At 42.6% G+C, this 25,062-nt stretch overlaps 1 protein-coding gene across 1 annotated transcript in view; it reads left to right on the top strand.

The window, feature by feature from the left end:
• The window catches only part of LOC115081713 (maltase-glucoamylase, intestinal-like), a gene marked incomplete at its 5' end in the record, with an annotated part of 276,490 nt that overhangs the window by 105,316 nt on the left and 146,112 nt on the right, over positions 1 to 25,062 (top strand). Inside the window, 2 exon segments of the mRNA XM_029586132.1 lie at positions 17,248 to 17,297; positions 24,728 to 24,898. Coding sequence (XP_029441992.1) covers positions 17,248 to 17,297; positions 24,728 to 24,898 — 221 coding nt within the window.

The raw sequence follows: 25,062 nt of genomic DNA, 5'->3' as shown, positions 1-25,062 counted from the left end.
TATGGTGATCATACCATACATTGTTTAGATTTTCTTGCTAAGAACTGGAGTGGATCTATATTGTATAAAGGTCTTTTTTTTTTTCACCCTTGTGGTTCTATATTTTTTAGGGGTGTGCATCCGTTTTCCACTTATTTGTAATCCGCAACTTATTTTGTCCTATCTGTTAAATATGTGGGGAGGCGAAACGCATTGCGACTCCCCACGTATTTAACAGATTTCTGTTTTATTCGGCCTCCTAAATAAAAATTTAAACCCCCCACCCTCCTGACCCCCCCAAGACTTACCAAAACTCCCTGGTGGTCCAGCATGGAGTCCAGAAGCCATCCCTGCACTCGTTTGCCGGTTTCATCATGGCGCCGATAGCCTGTGTCACAGGGGCTACCGGTGCCATTGGTCAGCCCCTGTCACATGGTCACTGGTGCCATCTTGTGCTACCATGTGACAGGGGCTGACCAATGGCACCGGTAGCCCCTGTGACATAGTATGGGCAAAGGCTATTGGCGCCATTTTGAGTCCTGGCATCGGACGGCCGCGTGCAGGAGGTCGCTCCGGGACCCCCGTTGGACCCACAGGGACTTTTGGCCAGCTTGGGGGGGGGGGGGGGCTCCTGACCCCCACAACACTTGTCAAAAGTCCAGCGGGGGTCCTGGAGCGACCTCCTGCACGCCGGCCATCCGATGCCAATACTCAAAATGGCGCCGATCGCCTTTGCCCTCACTATGTCACACATAGTGAGGGCTAAGGCGATCGGCGCCATTTTGAGTCCTGGACCCTCAAAATGGTGCCGATCGCCTTTGTAGTTGTAGTTAATTTTGTAGTTGTAGTTAATTTTAATTTTAGCTGGGACACGAATTTAACTCGCCGTATTAATGCATCGGGGCACCATACGGCTGAATGTAACACATTTGCGCCCCGACGAATCCGAATCATAAATGCAACGAAAACGTTTTGGCTGCACATCCCTAATATTTTTGGCATGTGGAAAATATATCATAGTAATCCAAATCTGTATGGAAATCTTGCCTATATGTGCTGATACATCACTTTACTTTTAATGAGATCCAAGACCAACAATCTATTAAAAGATAATTTGGAGATGACGATACTATATGAGAATACATACAGATTAGGCATGTGCAGAGTCAAAAATTTAGTTTGGTCTGTCCATTCATTTGGTAGGTCACAATCACTTTTTCCCCTGTATCTCCTTCTGAAATCAGAAAATTATTACTAACTTGAATGTCACCCCCTGCCCCTTGGACTTACATTCGACAGCTCTATTAAAAGTAATTTATAGCAAAACTGGTAACTCTCTCTTTTTCTTCTGGATGCCTAGACAATTCACTTAAGAAGGCATCTGTTCGCCCAATACTAAAAAAAAAATCTGTGAACCCCATGCTCATTTCAAACTATTGACCAATTTCATTTCTTCCTTTCCTATCAAAAGTAATCAAGAGAGTAATGTTATATCAACTTTCAACATTTTTGGCTCAATACCCGGCACTAGACCAATAACAATTTGGTTTTCGCAAATCACATAATACAGAGATTTTATTATTATCCACTCTAGACACTATGGGGCGGATTTTAAGAGCCCTGCTCGCCTAAATCCGCCCAAATCCGGGCGGATTTAGGCGAGCAGGGCCCTGCGCGCTGGTGCGCCTATGTTCAATAGGCCTACCGGCGCGCGCAGACCCCGGGACTCGCGTAAGTCCCGGGGTTTGGCGAGGGGGGCGTGTCGGGGGCGGGCCCGGTCGGCGCGGCGTTTTGGGGGCGTGTCGGCAGCGTTTTGGGGGCGGGCCCGGGGGCGTGGTTACGGCCCGGGGCGGTCCGGGGCGTGGCTGCGCCCTCCGTACCCGCCCCCAGGTCGCGTCCCAGCGCGCTAGCAGCCCGCTGGCGCGCGGGGATTTACGTCTCCCTCCGGGAGGCGTAGATCCCCCGACAAAGGTAAGGGGGGGTTTAGACAGGGCCGGGCGGGTGGGTTAGGTAGGGGAAGGGAGGGGAAGGTGAGGGGAGGGCAAAAGAAAGTTCTCTCCGATTTCGGAGCGGCCTCGGAGGGAACGGGGGTAGGCTGTGCGGCTCGGCGCGCGCTGGCTATACAGAATCGATAGCCTTGCGCGCGCCGATCCAGGATTTTAGCGGCTACGCGCGTATCTACTAAAATCCCGCGTACTTTTGCTGGCGCCTGATGCGCCAGCAAAAGTACGCCAAATCGCGCGGTTTGAAAATCTATCCCAGCATGAAGAGGACTTGAAACTGGTACAAACGGGGATGGTAATTTTTAACCAGCCGCATGGGCGTACATATATGCGTGTATGCTGGTTCGCACTAATGGACATGGCCATTTTATAAAATACGAGTGTATATGTGCACATGGTATAAAATTGGCTGTATGTGAGTACATGTGTGTGCAATTTTATATGTGCACAAATGCCAGCTGTACCGTGTAAGTGGGGAGATTTTATTAGATACACGCACCAATGCAATTACTAGTTTCCGCAGTCCTTTCCCAATTTGCCCAGGTAAAAGATAGGACACCCTAAACCCCCTAGTTAATATGCCTTCCTTTTACTCTTTTAGCTCCAACCCTTAAAACCCAAATAACTAGCCTCACTATTTTTGTTTCAATACTTACACGTCATCCATAGCAGAAGTAAAGTTATGTGGTAGGGGACCCCAGTGCTCGCTTATGCGCTTAAATACTTACGCGTACATTTCAAGTGACCATGTCCTGCCCATGCTCTGCCCAGGCCACGCCCCTATCCCTTTTTGAACTTTTTGATTTGTGCACATACAGGGAACTATGAGTGTACTTAGACACATTTCAAAATCCTCGGGGTGCACACTGGCCCAAGAGACGCACATATCTCTCGGCTTTGGCGCATGTTGAGCTTTTAAAATTCACCGCTATATGTTCATTCTGTTTGACATATCAGATGCATTTGACACCATTAATCATTTTTCCTGCCTCTTTTCCCTAGCAATAATAGTTTTAGTATTAAAGTGATTTAGATAGTTTTTACCACAAAAATATGTGGAAAGGAAGGCAAATCACTCAAATAAATCAATGACGAAATACAAGTGTGTTGCGAGGATTAAAGGGTCTGTAAATTTATAAATAAGGAATGTTAATATGTTTATTAAAGGAGAGTAAACACACAAGTTCTGATTATTAGCAGTACATCACTAAATAGGTTTAGAAAACACTCTGTCCCCTGACACGGGACCGTAATCCATAAAACACTGCATCGGGAGGAACAAATGGGAATGTCTCCACTATAGGCAATAGTAAAATTATGAAAATTGTATTTTCAGTGGTGTAAACATAGCGTGATATCAGAGAAGGGCTGTTTTAGCGAGAGGCTTATAATGAAATCAGCATGGATGGTGAAAGAAGCGTTTCGATGAAAAGAATTGCCTACTGATAAAGGTATCCTTAAATGGCATCAAGAGTATTATATCATGTAGAAGATTTTGAAAGCCAAAATCCTTATCATGCACCCTCAGGCACTCACTTTGAGTGCTTCACATTAACTGAAAGATATACTGTTCCTGTTGAGGCATTCTTCTCCATGATATATGACTCTCAATACCTTTCTCAGCTGGCAATTCTTTTTGTCAAAATGCTCCTTTCACCAAGATTGCAAAAGTGGAGCAAAGGGCACAAACAATGGTGACATGAACCCTCCCAAGGCTGTACAAGAGGGGCAAAGTAGAAACAAGTGTAGCATGAAGAGCCCAAGGCACCACAAAGGAAGAAAAAAGCACCAAAAGAGGCAACAATAATCCAAGGCAGTGATAGAAGGTCAAAGTAAGTGAAAGAGTGGCATGAATAATCCAAAGCATCATGAAAAAATGTAAAGCAGCCACCCAGAATGGCAAGAACACCCTAGGACAGCAGATGGGAATCAAAGGACACCAACCTAACTGGTAAAAAGCCCTAGCCAGGGAGAAGCCAGAGGAAGTCCCAGGGGAAGCCTGATGTCATTTCTGTATGGCATCATTAAGTGGAGGAGTTGAGTGTAAGGGCTTGGAGTTGTTGTTCACTGGATGCTAAGAAGCTACTGGATAAAGATTAATATTCTGTGTTTAATATTCTGTGATTCAAGGAATCTAGGACATAATTCTTCTTCTGAATCATTTATTGTAAATACAGTTTATTTTACCTCAGAAATAGTCATCATAGAAGAGTGCAGTCCTAGTTCTGGGTGCTGCATTTCTGTAGCTGTTGACTTTTACTGAGATATAATCCATTAAAGGCTAAATACTAGGTGAGACAAATAACTGCAAGAACCTTAAAGGAATGAAGTTTGAAGAAAATGTCCAAGAGAGCATGAAACTGTTAAAAATAACTTGATGAGTAAGGCCTATGTAAAGAATCAGAGGGCCAGGGTAAGGCCATGAGTTGGCAAATATTGTATGGTAAGGGGATTTGGAAAGCACAAGGAAGCCAGCTGGAGCAGCAGAGGAGGTACCCTAAGGTACTAAGACTGGCTTGGAGCAGTGATGTCAACAGTGGCACTCTTCTATGATTACTGTTTCTGAGGTAAAAGAAACTGTATTTGCAATAATTGATTCAGAAGAAGAATCAAGTCCTAGATTCCTTGAATCACAGGATATTGGTTAGTGGCTAAAGACTATTTAAAAACTAAAATGTAAGGAGCAAGCAATTCAGAAAGAAGAGTAGCCAAAAAACCCAAGGTATATCTTGAGGGCTGAGCTGTGAGGAGGAAGAATGGCATCAAAATCCAAAGGCACCAGGAGAGGAAGAGAGGAATCAGGAACAGCATGAAGGGCCCGAGGAATGGTGCAACAAGTGTGAAGAGCAATAAATGGCCATGGAAAGCCCAAGAGTTGGCAAATATCATAGGGGAAGGGGATTTTTTAAACTCTAAGAAGCCAGCTAGCAGAAGAGGAAGCACCTAAGATATGAAGTGGCTTGAAGCAGCAGCTGCAGCAGTGGTGCTGGAATTAATTTAAAACTGAAAAGGTAGGAGCAGAGTAATGCAGTATGAAAAGTTACCCAGAAAAACCCAAGGTGTACCTGAGGGACTGATGTGGGAAGAAGAAAGGTCTCAAAAATATAAGGCAAGGTGCAGAAAGCATACAAAGCAATAGATGGCCAGGACAAAACCATTATGGTTGAGGAAGGGAATCTCAAAGACAGCTGGTATGGGGGATGCCCATTGCAGTAGGAGAATTGTGATTGATCCTGTCAGTAGCATGTTAGTTTTGACAGTAGCGTTGGTTAAACTGTAAGGATTGAACGATGTATGTGTTATGTATACATGTTTGATACAGTAAAATTGTGAATGGCTCTTTAAATCAGCTTTGGTTTCAGCTGTTACTCGGTAACTGTGGTGATTGTAGAGCTAATACATGCTGAGGAGTGCTAACCCTCAAGACATAGTGAGGAGAATTGCTAACAGCACAAAGGTGTCAATACTAGGGATGTGAATCGGGCTTCTGGTGATTGAAAATATTGGATGATATTTTCAAAATTGTCAGAAATCAGGGGCTCCCCCAAAATGATAGGAAAACCGCATGATATTGATCATGGGGGTTCTCTTATCGTTTTGGGGGAGAGTGGGAAAAATGGCACACAAAAATAACCCCTAAACCCACCCCGACCCCTTAAAACTAATCCCTTAGCTTCCCCCACCCTCCCGACCCCCAAACAACTTTTTACAGGTATCTGCTGGTCCAGTGGAGGTCCCTGGAGCAATCTCCCGCTCCCGGGCCGTCGGCTGCCACTAATCAAAATGGTGCCGATGGCCCTTTACCCTTACCATGTGACAGGGGCTACCGGTGCCATTGGTCAGCCCCTGTCACACGGTAGGAGCACAAGATGGCGCGGGCCATCCAGTGCTCCTACCATGTGACAGGGTCCGGCCAATGGCACGGATATCCTGTCACATGGTAAGGGCAAAAGGCCATCGGTGCCATTTTGATTAGTGGCAGCCGACGGCCCGGGAGCGGGAGATCACTCCAGGGAACCCCACTGGACCACCAGGTACCTGTAAAATGTTTTTTTGGGGGGTCAGGAGGGTGGGGGAAGCTAAGGTATTAGTTTTAAAGGGTCGGGGTGGGTTTTTTGTTTAACGGCTCGTGAGCAGCCAATAAACAAATCCGCGATCGGGCCCGATGAAAAAAACCCCACATGTGAATCGGAACCGGAATCCGAACCGATTCTGGGTCCGATTCACATCTCTAGTCAATAACCCCATGGCCTACAATATTCGGAATCGCAAACCATGAAAATAGATATCTAAATACCAAAGGCATGCAATGTGGTCCATTGCAAACAGCATAAATTTGGCTAAACCCCAAAGGCTTGGATTGCTGTCCATCATAAACAGCACAAATATATATCTAAACCCACAAGACTTAGAGTACGATCTATTGCAAGCAGCAGAAAGATGTCATAACCCCAAAGCATAGTCAATTGCAAGCAGCACAAAGGCTTAGACAGGCCTTGCCAGCAATATGGAAAACAGAAAAAAGGAGGGGTGGGAAGAGAAATGTCTTGTAATTTTTTTCTCTTTTTTCTATACCCAGAAATGTTTTTCTGGGTATAGAACATCCCAGTATAACCACAAGGAAGCAGAGTGGGAGAAGTAGGCTAGGATTGTACATTGATAGAACAAAACTTAGAACCAGAAAAGAGGTGGGGTGGGATGAGAAACTTGTATTTTTGTTTCTTTTTTAAAATGTATTTTCTGGGGAGAAATCACTTCAGCATAACCAACAAAGAAATATGGTGGGAGAACTAGGCTGAGATCCTAACAGAAAACAACATAGGCATGGAAACTCCTATGCTGTTACATCATAAGCATGGCAGATAGGCATATCAACTGCATGACTCCAAAAGTGATATATGTGGGGTATGGCACAAATGTCAGAGTGGTAGCAAGATCCCTAAGGTTGTATATCTGGGGCATGGCAGGTAGACAGGTCAGTAGCAAGACATTTATGGTAGTATACTTGGGGTATGGCAGTAGGTAGGGCAGTAGCAAGACCTCTAAAGTGGTATATATATTAGAGATGTGCTTCATTTTTTTCTACCGGGTCGTTTTTTGACTCGGATACTTCGTGGTAAAATTCGGGTTTTATCGTTTAGTTATTTTGAAAACCGAAAAAAAACGAAACGGGAAAAACCGAAACCGGCCCAAAAAACGAAGCGGGAAAACGAAGCTAAAAAAAACCCCACCCCAAGCATTTAAATTCATTTTAATACATTACATACAAACCCCCCCCCCCACCATCCCGATCCCTCCCCAAGACTTACTAACATCCCTGGGGGTCCAGCGGGGTCCCGGGTTCCATTTGTCCCTCCGAGCCCGGTGTGCCACTGCAAGCCGTGCTCAAAATGGTGCCGAATAGCCTCTTAACTACTATGTCACAGGGGCTACCGGCGCCATTGGTCAGCCCCTGTCACATGGCCATCGGCGCCATCTTGTGCTCATACCATGTGACAGGGGCTGACCAATGGCGCCAGTAGCCCCTGTAACATAGTATGGGCAAAGGCTATCGGCGCCATTTTGATTCCTGGCATCCGACGGCACGAGTGCAGGAGATCGCTCCTGGACCCCCGCTGGACCCCCAGGGATTATTGGCAAACCTTGGGGGGGTCAGGAGGCCCCCCCAAGCTGGCCAAAATTGGCCACGAGGATCGACCGTAGGCTACAAGAGAGAGCACGAGAGGGTGGTAACTGGAGAAGACGGTCTACGTTTTCCCAGGCCGTTTTCCCAGGCCCCTCTGCCCGCCACTAAGACTCCTCGAGAAACCCCTACCAGGGACGAACCTATGCAGCTCGGAAGGGGTCCGTTGACTCTGGAGGAACGCTTGAGACAGCGCAGATCTGGGCTTTGCTTATACTGTGGTGGTTCCGGACATTGTTTAGCAAACTGCCCTATTCGACCGGGAATCTTCAAAGCCTAGGGACTTTGCGGGGCGTTTCCCTGGGCCTTTCTTCTCCAAAACCCCCACTCACTCTACCAGTAACTCTTCGTATGAATGGACGGAAATTTACCACCTTGGCACTAGTGGATTCTGGAGCCGGAGGAGATTTTATTCTGCAAAACCTTGTGGATAAACTCCACATCCCAGTCCGACTTTGTCAAACACCTCTAGTCATTTCCTCCATTCACGGGGAACCTTTACCCGGCAGGATTATGCATCAGACGGAACCTCTGGACTGTTTTATTGCACCGGACCATTCTGAACAAATCACTTTCTATGTCCTTGAGAGAGCCATTCATCCTGTGGTATTGGGCATACCTTGATTGCAACGCCACAACCCCCAATTTGATTGGGCTTCCTTACGGCTGACACAGTGGAGTCCTGAATGTTCTGGGACTTGTTTGAAGGACTCCAGTTCCGCTTCCAATTATATCTGTGCCTCGATTCTGGGGGAACTACCCACTCCCTATAAACAATTTGCAGATGTATTCTCTAAGAAAGCGGCCGATGCCTTGCCTCCTCATCGGGCGTTCGACTGCGCAATCAAGTTGGTGCCTGGTTCCACACCTCCGCATGGGCGAGTTTACCCCTTGTCTGCTGCCGAAACTCGAGCGATGACCGAATATATTCAGGACAATCTGCAGCCTGTGGGGCCTGGATTTTTCTTTGTGGAAAAAAAAGACGGGACTTTACGCCCTTGCATCAACTATAGAGGGCTCAATGCTATTACTATCAAGGATCGGTATCCCTTGCCTCTCATTGCGGAATTATGTGACCGTCTGCAAGGAGGTCAAATTTTTTCTAAACTGGATCTCCGTGGTGCGTACAATTTGGTACGAATTCAAGAAGGGGATGAATGGAAGACTGCGTTCAACACCAGAGATGGACATTATGAGTACTTGGTAATGCCGTTTGGTTTAACTAATGCTACTGCAGTTTTTCAAAATTTTATTAATGAAATCTTTAGAGACCTGTTATATACTTGCGTTGTGGTATATCTTGATGACATTTTGATTTTTTACAAGGACTTACTAACTCATCGTCAACACATGCTACAAGTATTACAAAGACTCAGGGACCATCGGTTGTATGCTAAACTGGAGAAATGTATTTTTGAAACAGAGTCTTTGCTATTCCTGGGTTACATTATTTCTAAACAAGGTTTCCAAATGGACCCAACAAAAATAAAAAGCATACAAGAATGGGCTCAACCGAAGGGGCTAAAGGCCTTGCAGAGATTTCTTGGTTTTGCCAATTACTACCGACATTTCATTAAGGACTTTTCCAAATTATCTGCACCACTCACCGCACTCACACGTAAAGGAGCTAATATCACTAATTGGCCCACTGCCGCAGAGGAAGCATTTCAGGCTCTTAAGGACTCCTTTTTACAACAGCCCTGTCTTCGCCATCCTGACCCAAATCGCTCATTTACAGTTGAAGTCAATGCATCCACCGAAGGAGTAGGAGCGGTATTAAGTCAGAGTGATGCCAAAGATACGTCTCATCCCTGTTCGTATTTTTCAAGAAAATTCTCTTCTGCTGAGTGCAACTATGCTATTGGCGACAAAGAATTATTGGCCATTAAACTCACATTGGAAGAATGGCGACAATGGCTGGAGGGGGCCCAGCACAGAATCACTATCTTTATAGATCATAAGAATCTGATTTACCTACAACAAGCCCAACGTCTTAACCCACGGCAAGCTCGCTGGGCATTATTTTTTTCTCGCTTTGATTTTGAACTCTGGTATCGACCTGCAAGCAAGAATATCAAGGCGGATGCACTATCCCGTTCTTTCATCTGTGAGGATGGAGAGGAGGCCCTGCAGAATATCATCGACCCAGCCCGTATCATCCTTGCAGCTACCTTCTCTGTCCCGATGGGAAAAACCGTGATTCCCAGCAGACTCCGCAACAGGGTACTGAAATGGGGACATGACTCCCAATTTGCTGGACATCCTGAACGTAAGAGAACACAGGATCTCCTTCAACGATTCTACTGGTGGCCGGGGAAAATACTGCCTCCATAACCTCAGAAGCAGTAATTAATTTAAAGAAGCATGCTGCTGGTTTTGGCTGTTGCAGTCCTTCTGCCCCGTCCATATTCCTGCCCTGGATTTCTCTCCCACATTTTGTCCCTGTTCCAAAATAAAAGGGAGAAGAGCAGTCAGTGGTGGCAAAATGTAATTGCCCTGCTTCTCTCTCCTGCCATTCTGCACCTAAAAAGATCTCTCTTCAATTCAGCAGAAGGGCTGCCTTTACTATTTCCTGCTACTAGGTTGGGCTGACTCTCTTCCAATTTCTCTGCCCCTGCCAAAGTTACCAAGCCTGCCATTCCTCCTCTCCCTTTTCCTGATGATTGAATTTGTCGAAGTTCACTGCCTATTGGGAGTGTAGATATTATAAAATAATTTGATACTGTAACTGTACCCCCACTCACTGTGTGGAGAAATGTCTGTCACATACACAAACATACATACATATATAGTATATGTGTGTGTTGTGTGAACTCAGTGCTAAATGACTCCTTTTTCAATCCACACACACACAAAAACAAAAACAAAAAAACCCTGCTAAAAACTCATAGAATCAAAAAGACTGGCAGCCTGGTAAAATATTTCTTCTCTTCAATCTGTCAGTGTGCTTTCACCTCACTGGTGTCCAGTCAGGAAAAGACTAAAACATAGTACTGCTACAATCTCCATACTGTCTCCTATCCTAACCCTCCCCCAATGAAAAGAAAAATAAATAGAAACACAACCACTGCCTCTGTCCTTCTGGCACAGTGAAACCACTACAACACAGATCATCAGAAGCAGCCCTTTACCAGTGCCAAATCCCAAAGTTTCTAGCTTTTTTTTAAATGTTAAGAAGCCTGTTATAAACGTATCCTTCTCTATCAAGTGCTACAGAAGAAATACAAAGCTTCTTGCATAAGCTCATAACTATAGTGAAGGTAGGCCAGTGTCATTTGAACCATATAACAGCTATAGGCTACTTAAAAAGATGCTGCATTGTGATTTGTCCTGTATGCACTTTCATTGCCAGCTTGTCATGCCTTAATTCTGACAAAGGTTGGTTGCTATAGTTACCAGTTTGTTTTTGCTCAGGAGTACACAGCCATAGATTTCAATGGGCTATAGAATGTGAAACAGAAAAAATTCCCCCTCCATTTATTTCTGAGGTCACAAATGAAATGAAAGTAGACCCATTCATCATGTTTTCTCTAATTGCTTAAATGAATGCACATCCTTAATGGAGATAACCTATGGAGTATGTTTTATAATAGAAGTGTATGAGTGTGTGTATATACACACACACACACACACATACATTTACTCAGAAGTGATACACTTAGTGGATCTACTATTATGGTGGCAGTTTTATATATAGAGAATTTGTATGTATAGAAGTAGATGGAAAATTCTAGAGAAATGCAATTAATCTTAGGGACTTAGGGACTAAGAAGTAGGGATGTGAATCGGTACTGGACTCGTTTACGGTACTGATTTTGGGTAAAAACAATGGGAAATCTTCATTCCCGCGATTCTTACCCGTTTTAATCGGCTGTGTCATGCCAAAAAAAAAACAACACCCCGTTTAAATTTAATCCTTTCGCATCCCCGACCCCCCCCCCCCCCCCCCCCCCGAAAATTTTTTTTTAAAGTACCTGGTGGCCCACGGGGGTCCCGGGAGTGATCTCCCGCACTCAGGCCTTTGGCTGCCACTAATCAAAATGGCGCCGATGGCCCTTTGCCCTTAGCATGTGACAGGGTATCCGTACCATTGGCCACTGGGGTTTATTTTTAAGTGCCCTTTCTTCCCGCCCCCCCTCCCCCCCAAATGATAAGAGAACCCCACGAAAAATGTTGTGGGGTTTTCCTATCGGGTTTGGGGGCCCCCCGAATTCTGACGAGTTTGAAAATATCTTCTGATATTTTCAATCGTCAGAAAAATGATTCACATCCCTACTTAGAAGAATCACTGTGTATGTGGATTATACTATTAAAAACAAGAAGGCAACCTGACTGGCTTATCTGCAAAGTGTTAAGATTTGCAGAGATCGCCTTAGAAATGGAGCAAACAAGTGAAGAAGCAACAATTCATATAATTGTTACTCAGCATATCTCTTGGCTTTAAATTTAAACATTGAACTTTTTAATAACCATAACTTTAAGAATCTGGGGAAGAGAGCTTAAAAATATATAATGATACAGCAGTCATTTATGAAGATGTATATTACATTAAGTGGGCTGTAAAAAGAAAAGCAGAGGACTTAAAAGATAACAAGAGGGGATTTCATTATAAAGTCTGCACATTTAATCTAGGAGATTTTTGGAGATACCTAATCCTTTTATTAATAGTGGTAAATGTAATGTAATGTATTAACCAGTCCCTGTATAACTAAAAGTAAATATATTGTTCCACGTATACTTTTGACTGCATTGAGGGGAGGTGTTCCCTGAGGAAAGAGATAGGATGGGGAATGCAGCAATGTGATTAAGAATATAAGAAGTGTCATGCTGTGTCAGACCAAGGACCATCGAGCCCAGCCTCTTGTCTCTGACAGAGACCTGTCTGGATCACAAGTAGCTGACAGTTCCCAAATAGATGATCTATTTCTTAGGGATGTCATTCATATTTCTGACGATTGAAAATGTCGTACGATATATTCAAAGTCGTCAGAAATCGGGGGCTCCCCGAAACCGATAGGAAAACCCCACAAAATTGTTCGTGGGGGTTCTCTTATCATTTTGGGGGAGGGCGGGGAAAACGGCACACAAAAATAATCCCTAAACCCACCTCGACCCTTTTAAACATCTCCCTTAGCTTCCCCCACCCTCTCGACCTCCCCCCCCCCAAAAAAATGTTTTAAGTTACCTGGTGGTCCAGTGGTGGTCCCGGGAGCGATCTCCCGCTCTCGAGCCGTCGGCTGCCACTAATCAAAATGGCGCTGATGGCCCTTTGCCCTTACCATGTGACAGGGTATCCGTGCCATTGGCCAGCCCCTGTCACATGGTTGGAGTAATGGACGGTCGGCGCCATCTTTAAAAATGGCATGGTTCCGATTCACATCTCTACTATTTCCTGTCTTTCTCTCCTGTGGATAAGTGCTGGCTTTGCCCGGTCTACCTGGCTATTAACTGTTTATGGACTTTTCCTTCAGGAACTTATCCAGTCCTCTTTTCCTTCAGGATCTTATCCAGTCCTCTTTTGTTGCCTTGACCACATCCTCTGGCAACAGATTCCACAGCTTGACTGTGCTCTGATTCAAAACTACGTGCATTGTTGAGAAGGCAAAAAGTGACTGCAGAATAAGCAGGGGCAAACGTCTATGGATACCTTTTTCCCTGTAGACAATTTTCTGAGAGCTGGTGCATAATCAGAATGTTAAAGTACCCAAGGCCTTTGCCAGTTTATTCTCCTATAGTTTGTAATAATTGTTTATGAGCCCAATTTTACAATGGCCCATATAAGACTTAAGTCCACATGTACAAAGTGAATTTTCAAATGTTACAGGTGTAAAAATAGCTTTAGTGCACAGAATGTAGTATATTTACATGCTATTTAAAAACTCACAACATACACGAGTAAATTAGGGTCTGTGAGCAAATTTGCACATGTAAAAAAAAAGACAGGCCAGGGACACTCCTGGGACAGGCCAACACTTAAGCGTGTAAGTTTCTATTTTACAGCCTGCCAAGCCTTTTACTTGCTCAGTAACAGGTGTAAGATTTCATAAACATCTTAAAATTGAAAAAATGACAGGGTGGGGAGGTCTGAGTGAAATGGGAGGACTTCAAGCTGAAGAGCCAGGAGTGTTTTCATGAGGAGCTGCAAATGGACTGGGTGAACTGGTAGACTACTTGCTAAAATTGGTTATTTCATTGCCACGTGCATGTTATAAAATCCCCTGACTTATGCAAAAGCCGACTTACAGGGGGTAAAATCATCTAATTAACATGATTACAATCTACTTGTGTATCCTTTAAAAATTTGAAATACAAGTACTCGGATATGTCAATAGCATATAGAGATGTGCTTCGGGTTGTTATATCATGTCGGGCTTCGTTTCGGGACCCCCCACAGAAATTTCATTTTTCCTGTGATTCAGGTTTTTTTTTTTCGGGGGCCCTGATTTTCGGGTTAGTGCGCACTAATGGGAGTTAGTGTGTGCTTACTCCCGTTAGTGCGCGCTAACTCTGCAATGTTAGTGCTTGCTCAACCGAAAATAAATTTCACAGAAAGTTTGGAAAAAATTCAATCATTTTTCGGTTCTCCCGAACCATTCCAAATTAGGCAATTTCATTCAAATTGCCTAATTCGGGAAAAACGATGGCACATCCCTAACAGCATACACTTATCAAGCAAAATTACAATTTACTTGGACTTAGACCCACAAATTTGAACTTATGCGAAAAAATCTTTCTTTCTTTTTATTTCATTTTAAAATCTTATAATACCGATTTGCCTGATCTGGTTTACAAAATAAGAAGTGTTACTAATTGACATTTATCTGGATAAGTCCAAACTTGTGAGGCTGGTTGTTTTTACATGCGCGATCATTCGTGTGCGTATACGTGCTCGTATTTTATAACCTGTACACCTAATTTACGTGCAGGTTATAAAATACAGTAGCAACTTTGTATGCATCCTTAAACACACATGAATAGGTGCATGCGAGTAGCTTTGAAAGTAATCCTCCTGTGTAAGCCCACTTTGAAAATTAGCAGGACTGCACAATCTTTAGCATGGCACAGGTATGCAGATTTACATCTGATGGAAAGCAGGTGTAAATATCCACATAAACATTTACACTCATACTTTTGAAAATCAAACGTGTGTGTGCAAATGATTTCCCCACCACAACTCCATCCCTGGGAACACCTCTATGCAATAAAAGTATGTGCAAATTCATTTCTACGTGTACTTTTATGCATGCAATCCCTGGGGTAATATTCAAAAAGTCAATTTACATGCATACATCTGCATTTTATACACATCTGCTTCTGAAAATTCCCCCCTATGCTTCTTCTGAAGAATGATGTGTAATATTCAAGTTAGAATTAAGGTATGGGAAAGAGTTCATGTATATGCTAGCAAAAATGAATTACTGGTATTAAGTAGTACAGTACCACTTAACATAAGAATATATGAAGTGTCATGCTAGGTCAGATCAATAGCACATTATGCCCAGCATTCTGTCTCCCATAGTGGCCAGTTTGGCTTACCTGGAAGTACCCTGCAAATCTCAATATGATAATCTACTGTTTCTTACTGCTTTCTCCAAGAATGTAAAGGTGGAGACATAAAAGTCTATTTGGCTAATAATTATTTATGGACTTGTCCTCCAAACATTTGTCCAAACTTTTTTTTACTCAGTTGTACTACTAGCCTTAACCACATTTTCTGGCAACAAGTTCTATAGCTTAATTGTGCTTTGACTTAAAAAAAAAAACGTGCATAAATTTGTTTTAAATCTACTGCCCTAGTCCTAGGACTACATGATTAGTTTTCCATATGGTGAAAGATGAAGACTGGTGTCCCAGGGATCTGTGCTGGGTCCTGTGCTGTTTAACATATTTTAGTGTTATGGAACAGGGAGCAATGAATTAGGTGATCAGATTTGTAAAGGACACAAAAATTATTCAAAGTTGTTAATATATCAGCACATTGAGGAATTGCAGAAGGACCTCATAAGACCAGGAGTCTGGATTAGATTATTTTAATTCCCTTTTAGTTTGTCTCCCAGCGAACACTTATCACACAATACAGATCGTTCAGAACTCTGCTGCTCGGATCCTGACAGATGCAAGGCTGCAGGACTAGACTGCCCCTATTTTGTTATCATCACACTGGCTGCCAATCCAATGGCAGATTGGATTGGCAGCCAGTGTTTAAATTATACATCACTTATACATGCATTTCTAGATAATGATGCTGCTCTCTAAGGGGCCGATGCAATAAATTTGCGTAGAAAGCGGGCACCATGCAATAATTATTTATGGACTTGCGCGTCCCTAGTGCCTTCTTGCTTACGAGAACCCGATCGGCGTCGGCGGTCCACCGGATAGGAAAACCAACGCCGAGTTTATCGGCAGTCGGTTTTCCTAAACGCTGCACAGCCAGGGGGGGTTCAGGAAACGGATGCTTGTCTGTTTCCTGCACCTGACTGCCAATGTTTTTTTTTTTTCTATTTTTAACTTTATTTAATTTTGTTTTTCTTCCTATTTAATATCGCAACGATATTAAGTAGGAGGCAGTACAGAAAAGCAGTTTTTTCTGCTTTTCCGTACTGGTTTAAGGAGCGCTCAGCAATTAGCGCCTGCTCCTGGCAGGTGTTAATTGCTGAGCGCTAAATGTGCATCCTAGGTGCACAATTTTTTTTTTTGCATCTGGAGTGAATGCTAATAGGCTCAATCACATGCATTTGCATGTGATTAGCGCTATTAGACTCACTCCGCATAGGACACGCGTTGAATAGGCGCTAATCCCCTAGGCCTATCCAGAAGTTTTAAACCACTTAAACAAATAAGATTTGCCTCTTTTTCATTGTGTTTTGCCCATTTGCTTACAACAAATGCACATCCCTAATCCCTTATGAAGAAAGGTTAAACAAGTTAAAGCTCCTCATCCTGGAAAAGAGACAACAGAGAGGAATGTGATAGAAGTTTATACATTTATGAGAAATGCAAAATGGGTCAATAGGGACCTATTCAAATAATGTTAAAACAAGGGGACACTTCATGAAACTAACAGCTAGCAGATTTAAAACAAATTCTAGAAAGCATTTTTTAAGCATTGTCAGGATGCAGAATCTGTTGCCAGCAAATGTGGTCAAGGAAACTAGCACAGTAGGGTTTAAGAGATTCACACAGGTTCCTAGAGGAAAAGCCATAAACAAGTATTAGCAAAGTAGATTTAGCAAAGTCATTGCTTATTTCATGGGAGTGAGGAACAAAAAATAGAGCAACTTTTTGGGATGCAGTGGGTACTTATGACCTTAACTGGCCACAGTCAGGATAGTAGGCTCAATGGACCTGATTCTGACCTAGCATGGCAAATCTTATGTTCTTATATTGTTCTTGTGATTTCTATACTGGAACTTGAGAATGATTTTATTTGTAATTAAATGTTGCTTATAAGAATTGTTGCACAAAGCACTCAGCAATGCTATTTATAAAAGATGTTTTGCTTGAATTGCTGCTTTGCATGTGTTAGTAAATTAATTCAGTTTTTGTGTTTTAACATGCTAATGTATGTTCCCTGTCTTTTAGCTTCAATATCTTCTGGAAATTTTATTTTCTACATGTTTTCTGTTGACTCAGTAAGTACAGTATGATATGTTGTTTTTATCGATTTATAAAATAATAGAAAGATTTCAAAAGGTTGTGCATGAAAAAATTTGCATGTATATGCATAAATAGCATAATTTTCAAAAACATTTACACTCTTAAAACTGAGTTTCCACATGTAAATGTACCTTACCTATATAAATGGGCTTTTGAAAATTGTTACAATATATGCCATTAAATTGTTCATAGGATGTACCTGCATTAACTTCACATAAAAGGGTAAATGGCTTTTGAAAATTGCTACAATAGTATGTTACCTTTACATCAGTAAGTCCTTTAAAAATCCCCCTGAAAGGTTTGCCAATTTACTCTGCTAGATATCTTGCATAAGTGATATACTGTATTACTGGCAAGGTGAGGGGTCTGGGTGAACTGAGGGGTGTTCAGGTTGAGGAAGAAGGTTTTGATGCCCTGGAGACGGACCGGGTGAACTGGTGGAGGAAACCAAAAATGGGTCAAGCAGTGCTTTTTGATATTTTATCAAGCTAACTTACTTATAGGGAGGTTTATTTACCCAACAGCAATATTAATTATTTCTAGAGATAAAACAGGCTAGCTTTAGGTGCCACTTATCTACTTAGCCCATTGTTGGATTCTCCTCGAGCTTGCCCGGTCCATCTCCAGGACATTGAGACCCTCCTGCTTCTTCAACCTGAACACCCCCCGGTTCACCTAGACTCCTCACCTCGCCAATAACACAGTATATCACTTATGCAAATTAATTAGCAAGAGTAAAATTTATTGCATCGGCCCCTTAGAGAGCAGCATCATTATCTAGAAATGCATGTATAAGTGATGTATAATTTAAACACTGGCTGCCAATCCAATCTGCCATTGGATTGGCAGCCAGTGTGATGATAACAAAATAGGGGCAGTCTAGTCCTGCAGCCTTGCATCTGTCAGGATCCGATCAGCAGAGTTCTGAACGATCTGTATTGTGTGATAAGTGTTCGCTGGGAGACAAACTAAAAGGGAATTAAAATAATCTAATCCAGACTCCTGGTCTTATGAGGTCCTTCTGCAATTCCTCAATGTGCTGATATATTAACAACTTTGAATAATTTTTGTGTCCTTTACAAATCTGATCACCTAATTCATTGCTCCCTGTTCCATAACACTAAAATATGGGGGGGAGCAAGGGAGGAGCAAATACATAAATGTTCTTCTTTCTCTGTCATACACACACACACAAACGTCTTACCGTCTTTGCTTACTCCCTTCTACTTCCTCACTCTCCCTTCCCCTTCAGTTTCATTCATTTACCTCTCTTCCCTTCCCTCCCTCCCTTCTCTCCCAATCACTGGTCCCCCTTCCCTTTCTGCCACTCACCTCCTCCCTTCCCTTCCCTTTCAGTCACTCACTCTCCTCCATCTCTGCCGCTGGGCAGCTGAGATCTCCTGGCAGCTGCAAGCAGGGCCAATGCTAGCATTTTTTGCTGCACTGTGTGAACAATTACTGTGCTGCCTGCTACTCTTTGATTTTTTTGATTTTTTTTTAAACAAAGATTGTTTTTCCCAGTAACCAAAACACAGTAGAAACTCTCAGTTTCATACTCTGTCACAGGCCCCCTTCCCCACCCAAAAAAAAAAATCCATGTTCCCTCTCGCAATCTAAACTTCTAAAATTGATAAGCCCTGGACCCTCTATGTCAAAGCTGGGCAGATCCACTGGTGTGTAGCTGGCACCGTTTTATTGTACAGAAATGCATGTACTGCTCTAGTACCATATGAGCTTGCTAGGTGGCATTAGGCCTACTGAAACATGTTGGTTGTGAGTTTGGTCCTCAGAAACTCTTGAGTAAACTAAATGACAATGATATAGTAAACTTTCCATACTAAAACAGTACTAACTGCCAGCACTCAAACAGGAACAATCCTATCTATGAAAAGGCAATACTGCAAATATTATACCAGGCCTTAAAACACCAATACATGTCCTATGAGAAAAACAGAATAAAGCAGGCTGCTATAAATCCCTATATAGAAACTACAAGCTAGCAGAGTACCCCACCTAGAACCACAGACTTACCCTCAACAAATACAGACTAAAGAGATCATAAAGTATAAATAGAAGAATATAAATAGAAACTGAACTGAAAACCTCAACGTTAGACTCTGTTGTAATGCATCAATGGAGAAACAAACACCACCAGTCCTCAAAAATCATCAAACAATAAAATGAAGGAATATAAATCAATTCTATTAGTAAAATCGTACTAAAGAAATAATTTTTCCAACTAGCTAAGGAATAGAATAACATCCAATAATTAAGAGCTCATACAAAACTTTAAACATTTTCCAAACAGCAATAAAATATTTCAAAATGGCAGATACAGACACCCAATAATTAAAACAACAAGGAGAGAAAATTCACTACTCTCCATATCTGAAAACTTCCAGTCATCCTGACCATGTCGTGGATTAGTGAGGCGGTTCAAACTTTCTTCACACAAACAGAGGCAGGCTCACATCCACACATACACACACTTCAGAAAGGTTCCCATTGACACACACACCCCAGACAGGTTCCATTGACACACAGACACATACACACACACACATACAGAATCAGATTCCCATTCACATACACACACACACACCAGTCAGGTTCTTATACACACACACCCCCAGGCAGGTTCCCATTCACACACACACACAATTTCCCATTCTCACCCCCACCGAGATTTCCATTCACATTCACACACACACACACTCACTCACACCCAGTCAGTTTCCCATTCATACACACACAATCAGGTTCCTATTCATACAGACGCATCCAGTCAGTCTCTCATTCATTCATTCACACACACACACACACACACACACACCATCGGGAGCAGATAGGGGAGCCCGTTCTGTCTCTCCTCCCTATGTTACACCCCCTGCGCTAGTCAAATCTAGCAGGGCTAGTTCTTCCACTGCACTGATCTTGTACATCGAGAGATCGGCACAGAGTAGTGCTTGCTGCATGAGGTTTGGCTACTGAATGCCAGCACAGTGAAGCAGTAGAAGAACGGGCACCCTCCTCATGGGCCTCCTCTTCTTCTGCCACCAGTGGGATGGGATCCACCGGCAACCTCGTAGGCCTCCTTCTTGGTCACTGTTGCCCCCACCGGGTGTGCACACCCTATAGCGCCAGGCCTGGCCACGGATGTCTTTTACCTCTGCCTTGTCTTAGGTGGGTGGGATGGGATCCTCTGCCCCCAGGAACCCCATACAGCATGGCACCCCTATAGCACAGTGCCCGAGGGCCTTGGCTCCCCTCCTTGGTATTCCACTGGCTTTAGAGTCCTTTAAATTTTATTGCAGGAGTACTGGGATCCATAATAGCATCCAAGTTCTCCCACAGTAAAATATCTACACCTCCTTCAAATGCAATAAAATAACAGGGTTGATTTATGTGCTATTTTATGGGCATAGAATTAGGTATGCACTAGCTGCTTTGTATAAAATTGCAAAATTCATGATTGCAAATCACATACAATACAGCTAAATATAATAGAGGTATGTTTGGGTTGTAAATACAGCACAATATTGTGATATCCTGCAATATTTCCACAATTTGTTTAAATGTTTATATCATGTGATAAATGCTGTAACGCATTTTAATAACTCTACGCCTTAACCAGATAAGCAGGGCTTTTTTTTTTTAGATTTATTTAACTAACAATTATATATTCGTGGGTATCTATACATGCATGCGTTCGTTGCAGGATAGATTTGTGTGTATATGAATCACACTGATTATAAAATACTAGGGTAGATCTGGGCGAGACCATATACGCATGTATATGGGGCAATGGCAGTTCTTTAAAAGTTATCCTCTAAGTAACTAATCTGATAAATACAAAACAAAGGGCCTGATTTTCAAGATCATTAACATGTTTAAAACTAATTTTTACATGTGTGAATACACTTTACCTGCATTAAGTGGCTTTTGAAAATTGTTACAATGTATGCTATTGAATTGGCCATAGGTTTTATCTGTGTTAAGTACATTTACTTTTGCTTTTTTTAATTGCTCACATTAAAAGGCCCCATAAACGAGTATCTGGTCCCAGCGTGAGCAAATCATATTTTAAAACTGCCCAATTATGTGCGCATATGCGCGTAAGCAAGGAACCTAACGCATGAAAAAGGGGAGGAGTCAGGGCGTGTTAGGTCATTCTAGGGCGAGGCCAACATTTACACACATGAATTTGGATTTTAAATACAGTGGCCACAGTGCATGGTGGGCTGTTAGTCATGCATATTTAATTCTGCTCTTGATGAGGTGTAAGTCTGCACTACTCACTCAGCCTAAAATGACTGAGTGAGTAGTCTGGGTAAACTGGGGGGAGTGCAGGCTGAATAATCAGAGGGTCTGGATGTTCTCGAGATAGACTGGGCAAACCGGTGGATTAATTGGTAAAGCTGGGAAAATCCTTTATGCGAGCATGTTCTAAAATCTGCTAACCTGTGCACGTCAAAAGCCGACAAAGTCCTAAGGAAGATACATAAACTAAGCTTGATTGTGTAACTACTTAAAATTAGGAGCACACATATACATGTGTACTTTAAATCTTGTGTGCACCATTGCATGAATTATTTAAAATTCCTGTGTATGTGCAATCACGCATACGTACACACATTTACTGGCACCCGGACGCTCATTTGAATGCAGGTAAATGGCTTTTAAAAATTGCAGTGATAGTCTGTTACATTTACATATATAACTCCTTTGAAAATTCACCTGATAGATTTTGATCTACTAATTTGTGAACAATTTCATAAATGGGCTTCATGTCTGAACCTCAAAATCGAAAGAGTTGCATGATTTAACACACAAAGATCCATTTGTTACATTTTTGGCAGGTGTTTGCATTTGCAAGTAGTAAAGTTTTGTATGAAAAACGTTATTCAAATTCAAAATTAGTGAGCTGCTGCTTCACAAATCATGCAAAGCAGTTTATTAATTTTGAATTAAGTCAAAATTTGCACGCAAAAATGTCTGAGTTGGCGTTCACAAAAAGCTAACTGTACTTCAGTGAGGTGTAACAAAGAACTGTATTTTTTACGATGGTCCCTGTAGCAAAGTTTTTTCCTAAAAGATTGCTAGTAACTCATGTGTAGCAAATGTTCATACAAAAATGGCCAAATATCTGCAAGAAATCTTGCAGCTTAGAGTAACAGCTTCAGAATAATATACAGAATTGAAGAGTTTTGCAGCACTCCACCTTTGGCTGTATACTGACATTTAAGTAAATTTTCAGAAAGAACAATCCTAATTGGTTTAGTAAATGTGAACCATTCCTATCCCCACTCAGCTAAATCCGTATTTTATTCTATGTAGTTTCCTGCCAAATGGATCGAAGTTGAAATGTAGATTGCCCCAATCAGGCAAAGCTGTATGATTTCTGAGTACATATTAATTTCAGTCTAAACCTGAATTATTAAAGCTTTCCCCCCACACACACACCACACCACACATTCTTTTTCTATGGGGAAAAAAAGCTTACTAAATCAAACCCTACATTATAATAAAACACAAAGGTATAACTATTTATGCATATACCATACGTAACATGTATTTGTGATTTTTTTTATTTACACAGGATGAACAATAAAACATAAAGGGGTAGATTTTCAGAGGGTTTCGTGCGTACGTTACACGCGTAACCCCCCAAAAACCTACCCCAACCCCCCCCTGCATGTGCCGAGCCTATCTTGCATAGGCTTCCGGCGCGCGCAAAGCCCCGGGACGCGCGTAAATCCCGGGGCTTTCCTGGGGGGAGGGGGTGCGTCGCGACGGCATGTCATCGGGGGGCGTGTCGGGGGGCGTGACGCGGGGGGCACGTCATCCGGGGGGGTTCCGGGGGTGTGGCCACGGCCTCCGGACCAGCCCCCGGGCTGGAACATGACGCGCGGCAGCTGGCCCGGCGCGCGCAAAGTTACGCCTGCCTCGAGCAGGCGTAACTTGTTCAACAAAGGTGGGGGGGGTTAGATAGGGCTGGGGGGGTGGGTTAGGGAAGGGAAGGGAGGGAAGGTGTGGGGGGGTGGAAAGAAAGTTCCCTCCGAGGCCGCTCCGAAATTGGAGCGGAATGGAGGCAGGCTGCACGGCTTGGCGCTCGCAGGCTGCTGATTTTGACCAGCCTTGCGCGTGCCGACCCCGGATTTTAATGGATACACGCGTATCTATTGAAATCCTGCGTATTCTTGTTCGCGCCTGGTGCGCGATCAAAAGTACGCTTGTGCGCAAATTTATAAAATCTACCCCAAATTGTAGTTAATTGCAGGACCACTGAATTCAGAGAGAGATTTATTTTTAAATTTATTTATTTATTTATTTAAGAGTTTTTTATATACCGGGGCACGTTAAAAACATCACCCCGGTTCACAATGTAACGTAACGTAGCAACAGGCTTTACAATAATTTAGAGTAGATAAGCATAGATAAACAGTATTTAGCTTTACAATAAATTAGAATAGATAAACAATATGACAGCTGTTCAACTTGGGATAGGTGGTTTATCAGGTGATTACTTGATAAACTCTTAAGGAGAGTAGAGGGGAAAAGGTAAAAGGGGAAAGGGGGGGTAAGAGGAGGTAATTCTTGTGCGGGTAGAAGGAAAGTAGGTTCTTTAACTATTCACAATATGTTCTTTAACTATTCACAAGGTGATGGGTAAGAGGGCGGATATGGAGGGGTAGGAGGAGGGGGGGGCTGATGAGGTGGGAGTAGGAGGAGGGGGCATGGTTGCTAGGTTCAGAGGGAAGTGTCAGTCTGTTGTCAAATTCACACACTGCTGTGCATTTTGTATTTAAGTATTTTACAAATGTGTTTTACAAATGTGTTTAATTTTCTTTGTCACCATTGCAAACACTACCAGCAGATTTCCCACAGTCTATATTTTTCCATACTTCTATTGCATCTAGTACAAGAGTAGGCACCTCCAGTTCTGGAATGCAGCAAAGTCTGGTTTTCAGAATATCCACAATGAATTTGCATGAGATGTATTTGCATGCACTGCCTTTATTGTATGCAAATATATTCATGCATATTCACTGTGGATATCCTGAAAACCTGGCCTATTTGTGGTACTTCAGGACTGGAAATGCCTACCCTTGATCTAGTAGATGATGCTTCAGTCAATCTGTCTCTTGCTTTCTGGATTACTAGTCATTTCCTGCCTTATCTTAGTGGAGTAATTTTCAAATTTATGCTTGGAACAGTTCCCAGTGGAGGTTATGAAGCCACAAACATTATCTGAATTCAAGAGAGCATGGGACAAGCACAGGGAGTCTCTGAGGAAGTGGTATAAATTATAGAGCTGAGTATTTTGTGTGGCTGGGCAGACGAGATAGACCATATATTTTTTTTTCTGTTGTCAAGTTTCTGTTTCTATTTTGATGTCTTACAGAACCAGCTACAAATGAATGTCACAAATGCAGGATATACTGACCCAGATAACTTGGTATTTGAGGAAATTAAAATCTTAGGCCTGCCACAAGGCCCCAGCAATGTAACTGTGAAGAAAAACAATATTATACAAACATCACCACATAGATTCTTCTATGATGTGATTTTAAAGGTAATGCTTTATTGAACATTGTATAAATTACCCTGCAATATGCATAGATTTAATTCATAGGAAATAATTCTTAGCTTTTGCACATATTGTAGTTTTCTACAGTTTCATTCATGAACAAGGTTCATTAAAGAGTCTTTAAGATTTGAGATGATATTAACATGCAT

The sequence above is a fragment of the Rhinatrema bivittatum genome, unplaced genomic scaffold, assembly GCF_901001135.1.
Source record: "Rhinatrema bivittatum unplaced genomic scaffold, aRhiBiv1.1, whole genome shotgun sequence".
Lineage (NCBI taxonomy): Eukaryota > Metazoa > Chordata > Amphibia > Gymnophiona > Rhinatrematidae > Rhinatrema > Rhinatrema bivittatum.
Note: the sequence above shows the minus strand (reverse complement) of the source record. Positions and strands in the feature narration are given on the sequence as shown.